Consider the following 19,701-nt stretch of genomic DNA (forward strand, 5'->3'; position numbering starts at 1 on the left):
ACCCTAATTTTAAACCAAACCAGGGTTAGGCCTCTGTTCTCCTCCTGCAGCGCTCATGTAAAACACACCTAAAATAAGTCAATGTGAGATCTGCAAATGGTACACTGAAAAACATCTGAAAGTGTAAAAGTATTTTTTAAAACTACAAGCCAATGTACTTTCACAATAATGTGGAGCTGAAACATTCGTTGAACAGCACTGCCCCCAAGTGACGAAACTGCAGCATGAAAGCAGATTTCGAAGAAACTGGATAAAATGCACCACTCCGTTGTCAATTCCCCTCTAAAGCACTGTTGCTTCGTGGGATGAGTGTATTAAAAGAGAATAAATAGTGAACTCACAGATTTTATTCTTTACATTAAAAGAAGGCACAGATCAGAGTTCAATACAAGGGAATGCATACCGGTTTAATATTCTTCTCCTTCGTCATCTTCGTCTCCCAGACTGTCAGCTCCAACCTCCTCATAATCCTTCTCCAGAGCTGCCATGTCCTCTCTGGCCTCAGAGAACTCTCCCTCCTCCATACCCTCACCCACATACCAGTGGACGAACGCACGCTTGGCGTACATCAGATCAAACTTGTGGTCGAGCCGAGCCCAGGCCTCTGCAATAGCAGTGGTGTTGCTCAGCATGCATACAGCCCTCTGGACCTTGGCCAGGTCTCCACCAGGAACTACAGTGGGTGGCTGGTAGTTGATGCCAACCTTGAAACCAGTGGGGCACCAGTCCACAAACTGGATGGAGCGCTTGGTTTTGATGGTGGCAATGGCTGCATTCACATCTTTGGGCACCACATCACCACGATACAAGAGGCAGCAAGCCATGTACTTGCCGTGGCGAGGGTCACATTTCACCATCTGATTGGCGGGCTCGAAGCATGCATTTGTGATTTCTGACACGGTTAGCTGCTCATGGTAAGCCTTCTCAGCAGAGATGACAGGGGCATAGGTGGCAAGAGGGAAGTGGATACGGGGATATGGCACCAAGTTGGTCTGGAACTCTGTCAGATCAACATTGAGGGCACCGTCAAAACGAAGGGAGGCAGTGATGGAGGACACAATCTGACTGATCAGCCTGTTCAAATTGGTGTAACTGGGACGCTCGATATCGAGGTTCCTGCGGCAGATATCGTAGATGGCCTCGTTATCTACCATGAAAGCACAGTCAGAGTGCTCCAGGGTGGTGTGGGTGGTGAGGATGGCGTTGTAGGGCTCCACCACAGCAGTGGACACCTGGGGAGCTGGGTAGATGGAGAACTCCAGCTTGGACTTCTTGCCGTAGTCGACAGACAGACGCTCCATCAGCAGGGAGGTGAAACCAGAGCCGGTGCCACCTCCGAAGCTGTGGAACACCAGGAAGCCCTGAAGGCCAGTGCACTGGTCAGCCTGAGGACAGAGAGGGACAATGATCACATATGAGATAGAGTTATGTCATTTTATTCAATATTCCGGAGTCAAATTTGCATTTAACTTCGGCTCTGATTTTACCCACCAGTTTGCGGATCCTGTCCAGCACCAGGTCGATGACCTCTTTGCCGATGGTGTAGTGTCCGCGGGCGTAGTTGTTGGCAGCATCCTCCTTGCCAGTGATCAGCTGCTCGGGGTGGAACAGCTGGCGGTAGGTACCAGTGCGCACCTCATCTATAAAAGGAGACAAAAACAGATATTGCAACAGATTGGTTTACAATTATCAAATATTGCCTAAATCAGCGCTCATTTAGGAGTCACACTTACCGATGACAGTGGGCTCCAGGTCCACAAAAACAGCTCTGGGGACGTGCTTTCCAGCTCCAGTCTCACTGAAGAAGGTGTTGAAGGAATCATCTCCTCCTCCTCTGGTCTTATCACTGGGCATCCGTCCGTCCGGCTGGATCCCATGTTCCAGGCAGTAAAGCTCCCAGCAGGCATTGCCAATCTGGACACCGGCCTGACCAACGTGCACTGAAATACACTCACGCTGTGGGGGGAGATAAGAAATAAGATAAATGGGCTGGACTGTCTATAAAGGATGTCTGAAGTAGTTCTAGGATAAATTGTAACTAATCAGACACTGAAGGCTACTCATCACATGTTGAGAACTTCTCTACAGCTGGTGAGAGATCTGACGAGGAAAAAGGCTCTTTTGTATAGAACCAGACGGCAGATCATCATGACTAACGCTGTCACCTAATGACATGTTACACAGTCAGTTAACCTGTGAACTGAACACCATACTGAAAGCAATATATCACAAAGAGGCTGATTATTCAGATTCATGTGCTTAAAGAAAAAAGTGTGATGAAAACAAGAAAATCCCTATCAAAGTTCTGTGGTGCAACAGAACAAATACCTGTAGTTAAGAGTTTAATCTAAAAAGGGAGCAGACCTCGACAATATACCGCATAAAACAACAAACAGGTCAGTGAAAAGGTTTTGTTTGAAAAGACTGTGGTTGCAGTGGCATAAAGGCTAGGCCTCTTGGAACAGGCGGTTAAAACAGGAATGTTTCTGGCTGTGAGCACATTGGCCTCCAACAACAGGATAAACCAGGAACTGTCAGCCTGACTGAGCTTTTGCACAATGAACAATTTCTGGGCTGAGCCCTGTCGAGCTACACACTAGTCACCAAAAGTGCAGTCAAAACGACCATTTCAGACGAAGTTTCGCCAACCTCAATCTTGACATTTTACTTCCATTAAAAACTAAATTGTGGACAGTGGGTGCTGCTTCTTTTAGTAGTTAGGCTGGGCTGCCACTTGCTGACCCATTTTATAAATTTGAAAATGTCCTAAAAATCAACACATAATGACTTAAGAAAACATATTTTTATACTCACCATGTTTCCTGAAGCTGTCAAGAAGTTTGTGGTCAAGGTTAACGAAGTGGAAGAGATTACGTTATTTCTTACTGTCCGGCCGTAATGAGTCCTTTGTAAGAAGTAACTACAGAGGTAATGGCGGGCGGGGCGTTTTATACCGTCGAACCGGCGGAAAGATGCTGATAAATCCGATTGGTTGCCAGAGTCACATGGTGGATTCCTATTGGCTAAAGTGAAACTGTCAGCTTCCGCAATGACATGACACGAGTTCTCTGCTTGTCAGTGACAGACAGTGTGCAGAGTTCAAACAGGAAGTGACTATCTTTTAAAGGGAATTTTATAATCGAGGTGTAGTTAGTTTTAGTTGGAATATTGGACAGACATTCACTCCGGAGTCTCCCAGCGGTGTATCTTAGTTTCATCGGGTGTTGGCAGCAGCAGGACGGTTAGCTCGCCTTAGAGACCACCAATACCTTATTCTATTGTTTGACTGTTGGACACACATAAAACGCTTTTTTCATGCTGACTTGATATTGGTGAAAATTATCATTAAAAAATCCTACTAAACTCATTTCGTATAGCACACTGATTTTGATTGCTGATGTGTTATTTATTTTTCAAAAATATTTGTTTTGAATACCTTCCAAGTCATGTCACCTAGCAACTCCAAACTAATGCCGAATTATATTATAACATGGGGAAAATAGATCAGACCTGGTCTTCTTATATTTTACTGATTCTTTTACTTTATGTGACTATTTAGAATGAAAATTCAGTATGATATAATGGAGAGGTGACTAAGTGCATTTACTCAAGGACTCTACTTAAGTACAATTTTGAGGTTCCTTTACTTTGAGTATTTCCATTTTCCATCACAGTATACATCCACTTCTTCATGTCAGATGCAAGTATTGTTCCTTTATTTCACTATATTTATCTGATAACTTTAGTTACTTTGCAGACTACATCAGAGCCACAGTTGCACATTTTAATAAGTATTTATGGACCATCTGGAAAAAAATATATACGATAAATTATATGTATAAATTAAATGAGCCTGAATTTTTTTTTTAATTAAACCTGTCTACTTCAGAAGTCAAAGAAATGGCTTGAATGGTAAAGAAGGAAAATGCAATTGGAGTTACAATACAAGGACTGCAAAGTCAAGAATGAAGCTTTGAGATTTATTGCAGATATCAGGAAAAACAAAGAGAACATTACATGTGACAAACAGAACGTTGCACATGTAAAAGAACACAGAGTAAACATTTCACTACAAATAAAACATTTGTTTAATAATTCAGGAACACTCTGTTTTATTTATTTCCTAGGCCTACTCCTCTCCCTCTTCCTCACCCTCACCCTCAACAGAGTCAACTCCAACCTCCTCGTAATCCTTCTCCAGAGCTGCCATGTCCTCTCTGGCCTCAGAGAACTCTCCCTCCTCCATACCCTCACCCACGTACCAGTGGACGAACGCACGCTTGGCGTACATCAGATCAAACTTGTGGTCGAGCCGAGCCCAGGCCTCTGCAATAGCAGTGGTGTTGCTCAGCATGCATACAGCCCTCTGGACCTTGGCCAGGTCTCCACCAGGAACTACAGTGGGTGGCTGGTAGTTGATGCCAACCTTGAAACCAGTGGGGCACCAGTCCACAAACTGGATGGAGCGCTTGGTTTTGATGGTGGCAATGGCAGCATTCACATCTTTGGGCACCACATCACCACGGAACAGCAGGCAACAAGCCATGTACTTGCCGTGGCGAGGGTCGCATTTCACCAACTGATTGGCGGGCTCGAAACATGCGTTGGTGATTTCGGCCACTGAGAGCTGCTCATGGTAAGCCTTCTCAGCAGAGATGACAGGGGCATAGGTGGCAAGAGGGAAGTGGATACGGGGATATGGCACCAAGTTGGTCTGGAACTCTGTCAGATCAACATTGAGGGCACCGTCAAAACGAAGGGAGGCAGTGATGGAGGACACAATCTGACTGATCAACCTGTTTAAATTGGTGTAACTGGGACGCTCGATATCGAGGTTCCTGCGGCAGATATCGTAGATGGCCTCGTTATCTACCATGAAGGCACAGTCAGAGTGCTCCAGGGTGGTGTGGGTGGTGAGGACGGCATTGTAGGGCTCCACCACAGCGGTGGACACCTGGGGAGCTGGGTAGATGGAGAACTCCAGCTTGGACTTCTTGCCATAATCGACCGACAGACGCTCCATCAGCAGGGAGGTGAAACCAGAGCCGGTGCCACCTCCGAAGCTGTGGAACACCAGGAAGCCCTGAAGGCCAGTGCACTGGTCAGCCTGAGGACAGAGAGGGACAATGATCACGAGTTAGAGTTGTGTCATTGCATTGAATAGTCTGGAGTCAAATTCGCAACTAACTTCGGCTCTGATTTTACACACCAGTTTGCGAATCCTGTCTAGAACCAGGTCGATGATCTCTTTGCCGATGGTGTAGTGTCCACGGGCGTAGTTGTTGGCAGCATCCTCCTTGCCAGTGATCAGCTGCTCAGGGTGGAACAGCTGGCGGTAGGTACCAGTGCGCACCTCATCTATAAAGGAGACAAAAACAGATATTGCAACAGATTGGTTTACAATTATCAGATATTTCCTAAATTAATGCTCATCTAGGAGTCACACATACCAATGACAGTGGGCTCCAGGTCCACAAAAACAGCTCTGGGGACGTGCTTTCCAGCTCCCGTCTCACTGAAGAAGGTGTTGAAGGAATCATCTCCTCCTCCTCTGGTCTTATCACTTGGCATCAGTCCATCCGGCTGGATCCCATGTTCCAGGCAGTAAAGCTCCCAGCAGGCATTGCCAATCTGGACACCGGCCTGACCAACGTGCATCGAGATACACTCACGCTGTGGGGGGTGGGGGGATAAGAAATTGGGATAAAAATAAGATGGCTTGTCTGAAGTAATCCTAGTAGGAATTGTAACTAATCAGACACTGAAGGCTACTCATCACATGTTGAGAACTTCTCTACAGCTGGATCTAACAAGGAAAAGGGGTCTTTTTTAGAGAACCAGACAGCAGATCATCATGACTAACGCTGTCACCTGATGACATGTTACACAGTCAGTTAACCTGTGAACTGAACACCATACTGAAAACAATATATCACAAAGAGGCTGATTATTCAGACTTGTGCTTAGAGAAAAACTGTGATGAAAACAAAAAAATCCCCATCAAGGTTCTGTGGTGCAACAAAACATATACACGTAGACAAGAGTTCAATTTAAAAAGGGAGCAGAACTCGAAAATATACCGCATAAAACATCAAACAGGTTAGTGAATAGGTTTTTTTTTTCAAAAGACTGTGGTTGCATAAAGTCTAGGCCTCTTGGAACAGGCGGTAAAAAAGAGGAATGTTTCAGGCTGTGAGCACAATGGCCTCCAACAACAGGATAAACCAGAAACTGTCAGCCCGACTGAGCTTTTGCACAATGAACAATTTCTGGGCTGAGCCCTGTCGAGCTACACATTCGTCGCCAAAAGTAGTCAAAACTACCATTTCAGACGAATTTTAACCGTCCTCCACCTTGATGTTTTATTTTCAATCAAAACTAGATTGTAGACCGTGGATACGGCTTCTCTCAGTTGATAACGGTTAAACGTTAGGCTGGGCTGCGACTTGATGACCAACGTTATACATTTGAAAATGTCCTAAAATCAACAGATTACAACTACAGAAAGCGTATATTTTCATACTCACCATGTTTCCTGAAGCTGTCAAGTTTGTAGTGTAGAGTTATACAGTAGAAAGAGACTACGTTATCTCTTACAGTCGGTCGGTAATGAGTCCTTTGTAAGAAGTAACTACGGTGGTAATGGCGGGCGGCGCCTTTTATACTGTCTAACGGCGGTAACGTGCTGATAAATCCGATTGGTTGCGAGAGTCACATGGTGGATTCCTATTGGTTAAAATAAAACCGTTAGCTTCCGCAATGACATGACATGAATTCTGTGCAGGACAGTAACAGACAGTGCGCAGAGTTCAAACAAGTGAATATCTTTACAGGGAGTTTTATAATCGATGCGAAGTTAGTTTTGGGTCGAATATTGGACAGAAATTCACCCCGGAGACACCCAGCAGCGTATCTTAGTTTCATCGGGTGTTGGCAGCAGCAGGACGGTTAGCTCGCCTCTTAGAACGTCGCAATGTGCAGAATGCTGATTTAGGGACCATCAATAAGTGATCCTGTTGTTTGTTTGTTTTACACAAATGCAATCTTTTTTCATGCTGACTTGATGTTGATGAAACATATGATTAAAAAATTTATACTAAACTCATTTCATATAGCACACTTATTTGTGATTTATAATGTATTTATTTTTCAAAATTATTTGTTTTCAACAGCTTCCATGTCATGTCACCCAGGAAATCCAAACTAATGCTGAATTGTATTATTACATTGGAAAAATAAATCAGACCTGGTTTTATTACATTTTACTGCTTCTTTTATCTTGTATGAATATTTATTATGAAAATTCAGCATGTCATAATGGAGAGGTGACAAAGTGCATTTACTCAAAGATTCAGGTGCAATTTTGAGGTTCTTGTACTTTGAGTATTTTAATTTTCCACCACAGTATATATCCACCTCACCATAAGTCAGAGGCAAATAATGTTCCTTTATTACATTATATTTATCCAATAACTTTAGTTACTTTGCAGATTACATTCTACATCGGAGCAACAGTTGCACATTTTAAAAAGTATTTCTTGTATCAGCAATCAGGAAAAAAACAATATTAAATTATAGCTACACTATAAATAAGCTTACATATTTATTTTCTGTATTAAAACCTGTCTACTTCAGAAGTCATAGATAAATAGCTTAAATGGAGGAGAAAAAAGCCAATGGAGTTACAACACAAAGACTGCAAAGTCAAGAACGAAGCTTTGTGATTTATTGCAGATAAAAAAGAGAATATTGCATGTGACAAACAGAACATTACACATGTAAAAAACGCAAAGTGAACATTTAACTACAAATAAAACATTCATTTAACAATTCAGGAACACTTTGTTTTATTTACTTCTCAGGCCTACTCTTCCCCCTCTTCCTCACCCTCACCCTCAACAGAGTCGACTCCAACCTCCTCATAATCCTTCTCCAGAGCTGCCATGTCCTCTCTGGCCTCAGAGAACTCTCCCTCCTCCATACCCTCACCCACATACCAGTGGACAAACGCACGCTTGGCGTACATCAGATCAAACTTGTGGTCGAGCCGAGCCCAGGCCTCTGCAATAGCAGTGGTGTTGCTCAGCATGCATACAGCCCTCTGGACCTTGGCCAGGTCTCCACCAGGAACTACAGTGGGTGGCTGGTAGTTGATGCCAACCTTGAAACCAGTGGGGCACCAGTCCACGAACTGGATGGAGCGCTTGGTTTTGATGGTGGCAATGGCAGCATTCACATCTTTGGGCACCACATCACCACGATACAAGAGGCAGCAAGCCATGTACTTGCCGTGGCGAGGGTCACATTTCACCAACTGATTGGCAGGCTCAAAGCATGCGTTGGTGATTTCGGCCACTGAGAGCTGCTCATGGTAAGCCTTCTCAGCAGAGATGACAGGGGCATAGGTGGCCAGAGGGAAGTGGATACGGGGATATGGCACCAAGTTGGTCTGGAACTCTGTCAGATCAACATTGAGGGCACCGTCAAAACGAAGGGAGGCAGTGATGGAGGACACAATCTGACTGATCAACCTGTTTAAATTGGTGTAACTGGGACGCTCGATATCGAGGTTCCTGCGGCAGATATCGTAGATGGCCTCGTTATCTACCATGAAGGCACAGTCAGAGTGCTCCAGGGTGGTGTGGGTGGTGAGGACGGCATTGTAGGGCTCCACCACAGCAGTGGACACCTGGGGAGCTGGGTAGATGGAGAACTCCAGCTTGGACTTCTTGCCGTAGTCGACAGACAGACGCTCCATCAGCAGGGAGGTGAAACCAGAGCCGGTGCCACCTCCGAAGCTGTGGAACACCAGGAAGCCCTGAAGGCCAGTGCACTGGTCAGCCTGAGGACAGAGAGAGACAATGATCACATATGAGATAGAGTTACGTCATTTCACTGGATATTCTGGAGTCAAATTTGCAATGAACTTGTTCTGCTCTGATTTTACCCACCAGTTTGCGGATCCTGTCCAGCACCAGGTCGATGATCTCTTTGCCGATGGTGTAGTGTCCGCGGGCGTAGTTGTTGGCAGCGTCCTCCTTGCCAGTGATCAGCTGCTCAGGGTGGAACAGCTGGCGGTAGGTACCAGTGCGCACCTCATCTATAAAGGAGACAAAAACAGATATTGCATCAGATTGGTTTACAATTATCAGATATTGCCTAAATTAATGCTCATTTAGGAGTCACACTTACCAATGACAGTGGGCTCCAGGTCCACAAAAACAGCTCTGGGGACGTGCTTTCCAGCACCAGTCTCACTGAAGAAGGTGTTGAAGGAATCATCTCCTCCTCCTCTGGTCTTATCACTGGGCATCAGTCCGTCCGGCTGGATCCCATGTTCCAGGCAGTAAAGCTCCCAGCAGGCATTGCCAATCTGGACGCCGGCCTGACCAACGTGCATCGAGATACACTCACGCTGTGGAGGGTGGGAGGATTAGCAATTACTTACTACTCATCACATGTTGAGAACTTCTCTACAGCTGGTGAAAGATTTAACAAGAAAAAGGCTCTTTTGTATAGAACCAGACAGCAGATCATCATGACTAACGCTGTCACCTGATGACATGTTACACAGTCAGTTAACCTGTGAAGCGCACACCATACTGAAAACAATATATCACAAAGAGGCTGATTATTCAGACTTGTGCTTAAAGAAAAAAGATAAGTGTAATGAGAACAAAAAAAATCCCCATCCACCAAGAGGAATGGTATTTGAAGCAAATGTACTCCCATCTGCATTGACGGTTTAGATGACGACACAGATATTGAACCTGTTTGTTGGATGTGTCGCGAAATTGTGGTGTGATTTTGTTCGGTTTTGTTTATTTCATTTTTGGCTTGGCCTTTAATGTGTTGTTTTGTTCTGTCGTCAAGACTGTGGTTGTTTGTCTCGTCTTGTATGTGTTGAAAAATCAAAATAAAATCATATTAACAAAAAAAAAATTAACAGCAATGATTCAGGCTGTGAGCATACTGGCACCCAAAAATCGGATAAACCAGAAACTGTCAGCCCGACTGAGCTTTTGCACAATGAACAATTTCTGGGCTGAGCCCTGTCGAGCTACACATTAGTCACCAAAAGTCAAAAACGACCATTTCAGACGAATTTTAACCGTCCTCCATCTTGACGTTTTATTTTCAGTCAAAACTAGATTGTAGACCGTGGATACTGCTTCTCTCAGTTGATAACGGTTAACGTTAGGCTGGGCTGCGACTTGATGACCAACGTCATAAATTTGAAAATGTCCTAAAATCAATACATATTAACTACAGAAAACGTATATTTTCATACTCACCATGTTTCCTGAAGCTGTCAAGTTTGTAGTGTAGAGTTATAAAGTAGAAAGAGACTGCGTTATCTCTTACAATCGGCTGGTAATGAGTCCTTTGTAAGAAGTAACTATGGTGGTAATGGCGGGCGGCGCCTTTTATACTGTCTAACGGCGTTAACATGATGATAAATCCGATTGGTTGCGAGAGTCACATGGTGGATTCCTATTGGTTAAAATGAAACCGTTATCTTCCGCAATGACATGACACGAATTCTGTGCATGTTCTCCGGAGTCTTCCAGCAGCGTATCCAAGTTTCATCGGGTGTTGGCAGCAGCAGGACGGTTAGCTCGCCTCTTAGAACATCGCGCTGTGCAGAACGCTGATTTAGGGACCATCAATAAGTGATCCTATTGTTTGTTTGTTTTACACAAATGCAATCTTTTTTCATGTTGACTTGATATTGGTGAAAATTATGATTTAAGAAATACTACTAAAAGCATTTCATGCAGCACACTGATTTTGATTGCAAATGTGTTATTTATTTATTTTGCATATGTTTGTTTTGAATAGCTTCCATGTCACATGATCCAGTTACTCTAAATTAATGTGAATTGTATTACTAAATGGGACAAATAAAACACAACTGGTTTTACTTCATTTTACTACTTCTTTTGTGTTACATGAATATTGATTATGAAAATTCAGAATCGTATGGAGAGGTGGCTAAGTGCATTTACTTAAGGACTGTACTGAAGTACAATTTTGAGGTTCCCCTACTTTACTGGGGTATTTTGATTTTCCACCTCAGTATAATTCCACTTCAAATTTTAGATTCAGATATTGCACCTTTATTTCACTACATTTATCTTATAATTGAGGTTACTTTGCAGATTGCAGGCTGCATCAGATTAACAGTTGCACATTCTCAGAAAATGTATTGTATGAGCAATCTAAAAACAAAAAAATATTAAATTATATGTATAGTATAAATATGCCTAGATGTGTTTTTTTTATCATTATTTCAATTAAAACCCTTCTAGTTTGAAGTCGTAGACAAATGATTTGAATGGAAAAGGAGAAAAAAGCAAATGGTGTTACAATACAAACACTACAAAGTCAAGAATGAAGATTTATGAGATTTATTGAGTCCAAAAACCATTGAAATATTTCATTTTTTTTACAATGGCAGGAAGGAGTCACAGAAACATTACATACAGAAAAAAACATACCATTGCACATGTAACAAACACAGAACATAAGAAATTTAAATACAAACAAAACTATTTTTTAGGAGTTATTCAGGAACAACACTTTCAAGTATAATTTACTTCCTAGGCCTACTCCTCTCCTTCTTCCTCATCCTCACCCTCAACGGAGTCAACTCCAACCTCCTCGTAATCCTTCTCCAGAGCTGCCATGTCCTCTCTGGCCTCAGAGAACTCTCCCTCCTCCATACCCTCACCCACATACCAGTGGACGAACGCACGCTTAGCGTACATCAGATCAAACTTGTGGTTGAGCCGAGCCCAGGCCTCTGCAATAGCAGTGGTGTTGCTCAGCATGCATACAGCCCTCTGGACCTTGGCCAGGTCTCCACCAGGAACTACAGTGGGTGGCTGGTAGTTGATGCCAACCTTGAAACCAGTGGGGCACCAGTCCACAAACTGGATGGAACGCTTGGTTTTGATGGTGGCAATGGCAGCATTCACATCTTTGGGCACCACATCACCACGGAACAACAGGCAGCAAGCCATGTACTTGCCGTGGCGAGGGTCACATTTCACCAACTGATTGGCGGGCTCGAAGCATGCATTGGTGATTTCAGCCACTGATAGCTGCTCATGGTAAGCCTTCTCAGCAGAGATGACAGGGGCATAGGTGGCCAGAGGGAAGTGGATACGGGGATATGGCACCAAGTTGGTCTGGAACTCTGTCAGATCAACATTGAGGGCACCGTCAAAACGAAGGGAGGCAGTGATGGAGGACACAATCTGACTGATCAACCTGTTTAAATTGGTGTAACTGGGACGCTCGATATCGAGGTTCCTGCGGCAGATATCGTAGATGGCCTCGTTATCTACCATGAAGGCACAGTCAGAGTGCTCCAGGGTGGTGTGGGTGGTGAGGATGGCGTTGTAGGGCTCCACCACAGCGGTGGACACCTGGGGAGCTGGGTAGATGGAGAACTCCAGCTTGGACTTCTTGCCGTAGTCGACAGACAGACGCTCCATCAACAGGGAGGTGAAACCAGAGCCGGTGCCACCTCCGAAGCTGTGGAACACCAGGAAGCCCTGAAGGCCAGTGCACTGGTCAGCCTGAGGACAGACAGAGACAATGATCACATATGAGATAGAGTTACGTCATTTCACTGGATATTCTGGAGTCAAATTTGCAATGAACTTGTTCTGCTCTGATTTTACCCACCAGTTTGCGGATCCTGTCCAAAACCATGTCGATGATCTCTTTGCCGATGGTGTAGTGTCCGCGGGCGTAGTTGTTGGCAGCATCCTCCTTGCCAGTGATCAGCTGCTCAGGGTGGAACAGCTGGCGGTAGGTACCAGAGCGGACTTCATCTATAGAGGAGACAAAAATATACATTGCATCAGACTGGTTTACAATTATCAGATATTTCCTTGAATAATGCTCAAAAAGGAGTCACACTTACCGATGACAGTGGGCTCCAGGTCCACAAAAACAGCTCTGGGGACGTGCTTTCCAGTTCCGGTCTCACTGAAGAAGGTGTTGAAGGAATCATCTCCTCCTCCAATGGTCTTGTCACTGGGCATCTGTCCATCCGGCTGGATCCCATGTTCCAGGCAGTAAAGCTCCCAGCAGGCATTGCCAATCTGGACACCAGCCTGACCAACGTGCACTGAAATACACTCACGCTGTGGAAGAAGAAATAATGATAGGAAATTATGATATAATTACACCTGTGGTGCTACAAAACAAACACACATGTAGTTAAAGGTTTTACTTCAAAAGGGAGCAGATCTCAACAATATGCTCCATAAAATATCAGATCTGTCAGTGAATGGGTTTTGTTTGAAAAGCCTGTGGTTCCAGTGTCATAAAGGCACACTGACCCTCGACGACAGGATAAACCATAAACTGTCAGCCCGACTGAGCTTTTGAACAATGAACAATTTCTGGGCCGCGCCCTGCCGAGTCACACATCAATCACCAAATTTACAGTCAAACCGACCACTTGAGACTAAGTTTAACCATCCTCCATCTTGACGTTTTCTTTTCAATCAAAGCTAGATTGTGGACCGTGGATGCTGCTTCTTCCACTTGATAACGGTTAGGCTGGGCTGCCACTTTATGACCCATTTTATAGATTTGAAAATGTTCTAAAATCAACACATTATCACTACATAAAACATATTCTCATACTCACCATGTTTTCTGAGGGGTTGTAGTTTAGTTTAACAAAGTGCAAGAGACTAAGTTATCTCTTACAGTCCGACCGTGATGAGTCCTTTGTAAGAGTAACTGCAGAGCTAATGGCGGGCGGGGCAGATAACACTGCCGAGCCGGCGAAAATGTACCGAAAAATCTGATTGGTTGCTACAGTCACATGGGGAAATCCTATTGGCTAAAAGGAAACACCATCTTCCGCGATGAAATGGCACGATTGCTGTGTCTGACAGTCACAGACAGTGCACACTGTTCAGACAGGGCGTGAATATATTTTAAAGGGATTTTTATGACCGAGTTGTAGTTAGTTTTAGGTCGGATATTGGACAGAATTTCACTCCGAAGACTCCCAGCGGCGCCTCTTCCTTGGTGTTGGCATCAGGTGGCCGGTTAACTCGCCTCCCAGAACGTCGCACTGCGTAGAAGGCTGATTTAGGGACCATCAATAAGTTATCCTATTGTTTCTTTGATTTACACAAATAAAATATTTTGTCTTTATGCTGACTTGATATTAGTGAAAATTATGATTTAGAAAAATCATAGGAAACTCTTTTTCATGTAGCACACTGATTGTGATTCCTAATGTGTTGTGTATTTATTTGGCAAAAATAATTTTCAATAGCTTTCATTTCATATGACCTACTTACTCCGAAGCCATGCCGAATTGTCATATTAAATGGGACAAATAAAACACACCTGTTTCTATTTAATGTTACTGCTTCTTTTATTTTATATGACTATTTATTGTGAAAATTCAGCATTGCATGATGGGGAGTGACTAAGTACATTTACTCGAGTACCGCACTGAAGTACAATTTTGAGGTTACCCTACTTTACTGGAGTATTTTTATTTTCCATTACTGTGTACTTCCACTTCATCATATTGTAGATGCAAATATTGCACCTTTACCCCATGACATTTATCTGATAACTTTAGTTACGTCGCAGATTGTAGGCTGCATCAGAGCCACGGCTGTACATCTCTTAAAGTGTTTATTGTATCAGCAATCTGATAAAAAAAAATAAAATAAAATAAAATAAAATAAAAAACATTCATTCTAATATCACAAAAATGCCGCATATCATATACAATGCAGTATAAAGCCTATACACGTCAAGAGTTAATTTGCAAAACGTAATAAACTGAGTTGTACCAGTGACACTTAACACAGAGCTGACTGTAGATCTATAATCCGTGTTCGTGCAAAATCCGAGCTCGCCTATTGGAAACTGGGTCAAAACCACTGTTTTCTGGCAGAAACCGCTGAGCGCCGCTCCTGTTTCTTATCGGATTGCTCCATTGAGCGAATCAGCGCAGCGCATTTAGATCACGTGATACAAAGATGGCGCCCCCAAAGTCCGCAGCAACCGGAGTCTGAATGGGAGTTGTCTAGGTGAAAACTGCAGGACTTCGTGAATATGAGCATGGATAACCTTGATTTTACTTCATGCAACATTGTAATCAAGTACTGTTTTCTGTACCTCACTTGTCTGTTTAACTTTTCCGCTGCTTTACTTTAACACAACAACAATCTAGAGGCAGATAGTACAGTCAGCCTTCTTACCCCTCTTGGCCTATTTGTATTGTAAATGTAGCTATTAGTCACTTTCAGGAGTCACATGAGTAATACAAAACACAGTCATTGTGAAATCATTGTGAAATACTGTGTGTATGAAGTTACGCAGCTAAGAAAAATATTATGGCCTGAAATGGAACATGATGACATCTATTATGCAAACTAAGCCTCTACAAACTGTAACCTGCAAATATCCTGAACTCAATGAAAAAACAGCTCAGTAGGTGGCACACAAAGAAGAAGTCACTGTACAAATGTCTACCTACGAAATAAAACCAATAAAAGGAATATAACTGCCAGTGAAAAGTACAAAATACCATTTAGATGTGATAGAGCTCATTTGAGCAAATTGTTTTATTTATCCATGTTTGTCCTTTTATGTGAGATCTGCACATGATATATCAAAAACATCTGATAGTGTAAAAGTAATTTAGTAGTTAAATTGCAGGCTGCCTCCCTGCAGTTTGAAGCAGTTTGAAGCAGTTTGCCATTTCAGCAGGGTGTGGAGTTCAAACATCTGTAGAACAATACTGCCCTCAAGTGACGAAAGTGAGAGGCCAAACATTTCAGGCCTCCACAGTGAGAACCACATCCATGTACATGGCTTGGGGCAAGATTGTGATTATGTCATAAAATACCAAGTATAATATAAGAGAGAGACTGTCCTTCTGGAACAAGGTGTCACTAAAGACCATACCGTCTAAAACTACATCACATAGTAGTTTGACAGCAGCTAATATAGCAGCATACTTTTAACATTACTGACACAACATAAATAGAGCAATCTGCACTGTACTATTGAAATGCTGTTTTGTTTTTTTCATTACATTAATGTGCTGGTACATTAAGGACAGGAGTGCAGTGATAAACGTTTCATTTTTATTTTTTTAATTGAAGAAGCATCAGCTATCAACTATTTGTATCAGTACTTGTTCTATGCATGCCACATGTTTTGCATGTTTGTCAGTTTTAGAGACAGGTCCCTCAGTGGCTCTTTGTATTGTTTTTTTGTCAGTATTCCAAGTTGTCCTTCATTGGAATCAAGGGTCTAAGTACAGAGGATGTCGCTCACTGTTCAGATTGTAAAGCCTACTGGGCAATGTGACTGTGAAATGTATTTAATTAAAACAAAGCATGAATAACATCAGCACTCACTAACTCTTCCAGGGAAGTTATGATATTATGTAAGTATATTCTTTATCGGTTGGAGAACATTAGAGGGAACCTGAACAAATCTAAATCCTGTATTCTTATGGCCCAAGTTACTGTAAAATACAAATGTCAATGGGGGGGGAATGAAGAAAGAAGTCTAACATATCTAATTCAGAATGAGGACACTGGTGACACTTAATACTGTACTGTCAATACTCTGTAATTGTTAAATTATGACTATGATATAAATAAGCCGCATGTTGTTTTCATATTAACATGTCCACATCAGAAGTCAAAGTCACAGATAAATGGCCTTAAATGGAAAAAGAGGAAAGAGCAAATGGAGAATACAAAGACTGCAAAGTGAAGAATTAAGATTTAAGAGATTTATTGAGCTGCTGCCATTGAAATGTTATTTAACAATGGCAGACACAAGTAAAACACAAAACGGAAAATCAGACGTGGAAAAACACAAACAGAACATTACAGTACAAAGAAAAGGTTGTAGGCATGATTTAGGAACTACTCTTTCAAATTCAATTTACTTCCTAGGCCTACTCCTCTCCTTCTTCCTCATCCTCACCCTCAACAGAGTCGACTCCAACCTCCTCATAATCCTTCTCCAGAGCTGCCATGTCCTCTCTGGCCTCAGAGAACTCTCCCTCCTCCATACCCTCACCCACGTACCAGTGGACGAATGCACGCTTGGCGTACATCAGATCAAACTTGTGGTCGAGCCGAGCCCAGGCCTCTGCAATAGCAGTGGTGTTGCTCAGCATGCATACAGCCCTCTGGACCTTGGCCAGGTCTCCACCAGGAACTACAGTGGGTGGCTGGTAGTTGATGCCAACCTTGAAACCAGTGGGGCACCAGTCCACAAACTGGATGGTGCGCTTGGTTTTGATGGTGGCAATGGCTGCATTCACATCTTTGGGCACCACATCACCACGATACAAGAGGCAACAAGCCATGTACTTGCCGTGGCGAGGGTCGCATTTCACCAACTGATTGGCGGGCTCAAAGCAGGCATTTGTGATTTCTGACACGGTTAGCTGCTCATGGTAAGCCTTCTCAGCAGAGATGACAGGGGCATAGGTGGCCAGAGGGAAGTGGATACGGGGATATGGCACCAAGTTGGTCTGGAACTCTGTCAGATCAACATTGAGGGCACCGTCAAAACGAAGGGAGGCAGTGATGGAGGACACAATCTGACTGATCAGCCTGTTTAAATTGGTGTAACTGGGACGCTCGATATCGAGGTTCCTGCGGCAGATATCGTAGATGGCCTCGTTATCTACCATGAAGGCACAGTCAGAGTGCTCCAGGGTGGTGTGGGTGGTGAGGATGGCGTTATAGGGCTCCACCACAGCGGTGGACACCTGGGGAGCTGGGTAGATGGAGAACTCCAGCTTGGACTTCTTGCCGTAGTCGACAGACAGACGCTCCATCAGCAGGGAGGTGAAACCAGAGCCGGTGCCACCTCCGAAGCTGTGGAACACCAGGAAGCCCTGAAGGCCAGTGCACTGGTCAGCCTGAGGACAGAGAGGGACAATGATCACATATGAGATAGAGTTATGTAATTACATCGGATATTCTTGTAATTAGCTTGTTTTACTCTGATTTTACCCACCAGTTTGCGGATCCTGTCCAGCACTGTGTCGATGATCTCTTTGCCGATGGTGTAGTGTCCGCGGGCGTAGTTGTTGGCAGCATCCTCCTTGCCAGTGATCAGCTGCTCAGGGTGGAACAGCTGGCGGTAGGTACCAGAGCGCACCTCATCTAAGGAGACAAACAGAGACATTGCATAAATTGGGATTAACAATTATCAGATATTTCCTGATTGAATGCTCATCTAGGAGTCACACTTACCGATGACAGTGGGCTCCAGGTCCACAAAAACAGCTCTGGGGACGTGCTTTCCAGCTCCCGTCTCACTGAAGAAGGTGTTGAAGGAATCATCTCCTCCTCCAATGGTCTTGTCACTGGGCATCTGTCCGTCCGGCTGGATCCCATGTTCCAGGCAGTAAAGTTCCCAGCAGGCATTGCCAATCTGGACACCTGCCTGACCAACGTGCACTGAAATACACTCACGCTGTGGAAGGGGAAGAAACGATAGGAAATTATAATAAAAGTAAGCCGGACAGTCTGAAAAAGTTCTAGTAGGAACTCTAACTAATCGGACACTGATGACTACTTGTCACATATTGAGGACTTCTCTACGGCTAGCGAAAGATCTGAGGAGGGATAAGGATCTTTTGTAGAGAACCAGACCATCATGACCAACTCCATCACCTGATGGCATGTTGCACAGTCTGTTAACCTACAGAACACAATATATACCACAAAGAGGCTAATCATTCCGACTCATGTGCTTGGGCGGGGGCGAGGGGGGGGAATTAAATAAATAATAAATAAAATCATGTGACGAGAACAAAAAAACTAAATCAAATTTCTGTGATGCAACAAAACAAACACGGCTGTAGTCAAAGATTTTCATTCAAAAGTAGCTGACCTCGACAATATATCAAATATGCTAGTGAACTGAAAAGCCTGTGGTTGCAGCGTCATAAAGGCCTGGCCTCTTCGAACAGGCGGAAAAAGGGATGAATGCTTCAGGATGAGAGCACATTGACCTTCAACAACAGGATAAACCAGAAACGGTCAGCCCCGCCTGAGCTTTTTAACGATGAACAACTTCTGTGTTTCGCCCTGTCGAGTGACGCATTAAATCACCAAATTTTAAATCAAAACGACCCGTTGAGACGAAGAATAAGGGTCCTCCATCTTTACGTTTTCATTCGAATAAATTTAAAAAAAAAAATAAATAAATAAAAAAAAAAGATGTTCTCATACTCACCATGTTTCCTGAAGCTGTTAGGTTTGTGGTTAGGATTATCAAAGAGGAACAGACTGTTATTTCTTACCGTCAGGCCTTTATGAGTCCTTTGTAAGAAGTAACTGCGGAGCTAATGGCGGGCGGGGCTTTATATACCCTCTTAACCGGCCGAAATGTGTCGATAAAGCCGATTGGTTGCCATAGTCACGTGGGGAATTCCTATTGGCTAAAATCAAACGGTGGTCTTCCGCCATGATCTTTTTTTTTCTTTATTGTACATTATTCGATAACAGGGTGTGTTTGGGAAGCAGACTGGGCAGGAATTTAATAAAGGATGGAGTCATCACCCGTCTCAGGATACGACACGGTGGGCGAAATCAGTGACTTATCACAATTTAAAGCACCCAACTGACAGATGTGTACATTGCGAACAACCTGAATCTG

The 19,701-nt window shown here is 43.6% G+C and overlaps 3 protein-coding genes across 9 annotated transcripts in view; all 3 read right to left on the bottom strand.

Moving 5' to 3' along the window:
- Positions 1-332: 332 nt before the first annotated feature.
- Positions 333-19,701, bottom strand: part of LOC119022344 (tubulin alpha-1B chain) — a 52,088-nt gene continuing 32,719 nt past the window's right edge. Inside the window, exons 1-4 of one of the 7 annotated variants that reach the window (XM_037103118.1) lie at positions 13,673-13,690; positions 1,734-1,956; positions 1,492-1,640; positions 382-1,385 (exon numbers count right to left, since the gene is read on the bottom strand). In XM_037103118.1, the coding sequence (XP_036959013.1) occupies positions 408-1,385; positions 1,492-1,640; positions 1,734-1,956; positions 13,673-13,675 (1,353 nt within the window). In that variant the 5' untranslated portion in view covers positions 13,676-13,690 and the 3' untranslated portion in view covers positions 382-407. Of the gene's footprint in view, positions 1,386-1,491; positions 1,641-1,733; positions 1,957-2,814; positions 2,958-3,959; positions 5,108-5,209; positions 5,359-5,450; positions 5,674-6,527; positions 6,680-7,704; positions 8,843-8,951; positions 9,101-9,192; positions 9,416-10,295; positions 10,448-13,672; positions 13,691-19,701 lie in introns of those variants that run through there. The other 6 variants (XM_037103116.1, XM_037103114.1, XM_037103115.1 and 3 more) reach the window with 6 other exon arrangements.
- On the bottom strand, positions 11,396-13,805 carry LOC119022349 (tubulin alpha-1B chain-like). Its single transcript, XM_037103125.1, has 4 exons — positions 13,673-13,805; positions 12,938-13,160; positions 12,697-12,845; positions 11,396-12,587 (listed from the first exon to the last, which is right to left on the bottom strand). The coding sequence occupies exons 1-4, from the start codon at positions 13,673-13,675 to the stop codon at positions 11,610-11,612; spliced, it is 1,353 nt and encodes a 450-aa protein (XP_036959020.1). The 5' UTR covers positions 13,676-13,805; the 3' UTR covers positions 11,396-11,609.
- LOC119022348 (tubulin alpha chain-like) lies at positions 16,797-19,427 on the bottom strand. The gene is made up of 4 exons (XM_037103124.1): positions 19,279-19,427; positions 18,291-18,513; positions 18,052-18,200; positions 16,797-17,953 (listed from the first exon to the last, which is right to left on the bottom strand). The coding sequence occupies exons 1-4, from the start codon at positions 19,279-19,281 to the stop codon at positions 16,976-16,978; spliced, it is 1,353 nt and encodes a 450-aa protein (XP_036959019.1). The 5' UTR covers positions 19,282-19,427; the 3' UTR covers positions 16,797-16,975.

This window comes from Acanthopagrus latus, chromosome 7 (assembly GCF_904848185.1).
Source record: "Acanthopagrus latus isolate v.2019 chromosome 7, fAcaLat1.1, whole genome shotgun sequence".
NCBI lineage: Eukaryota > Metazoa > Chordata > Actinopteri > Spariformes > Sparidae > Acanthopagrus > Acanthopagrus latus.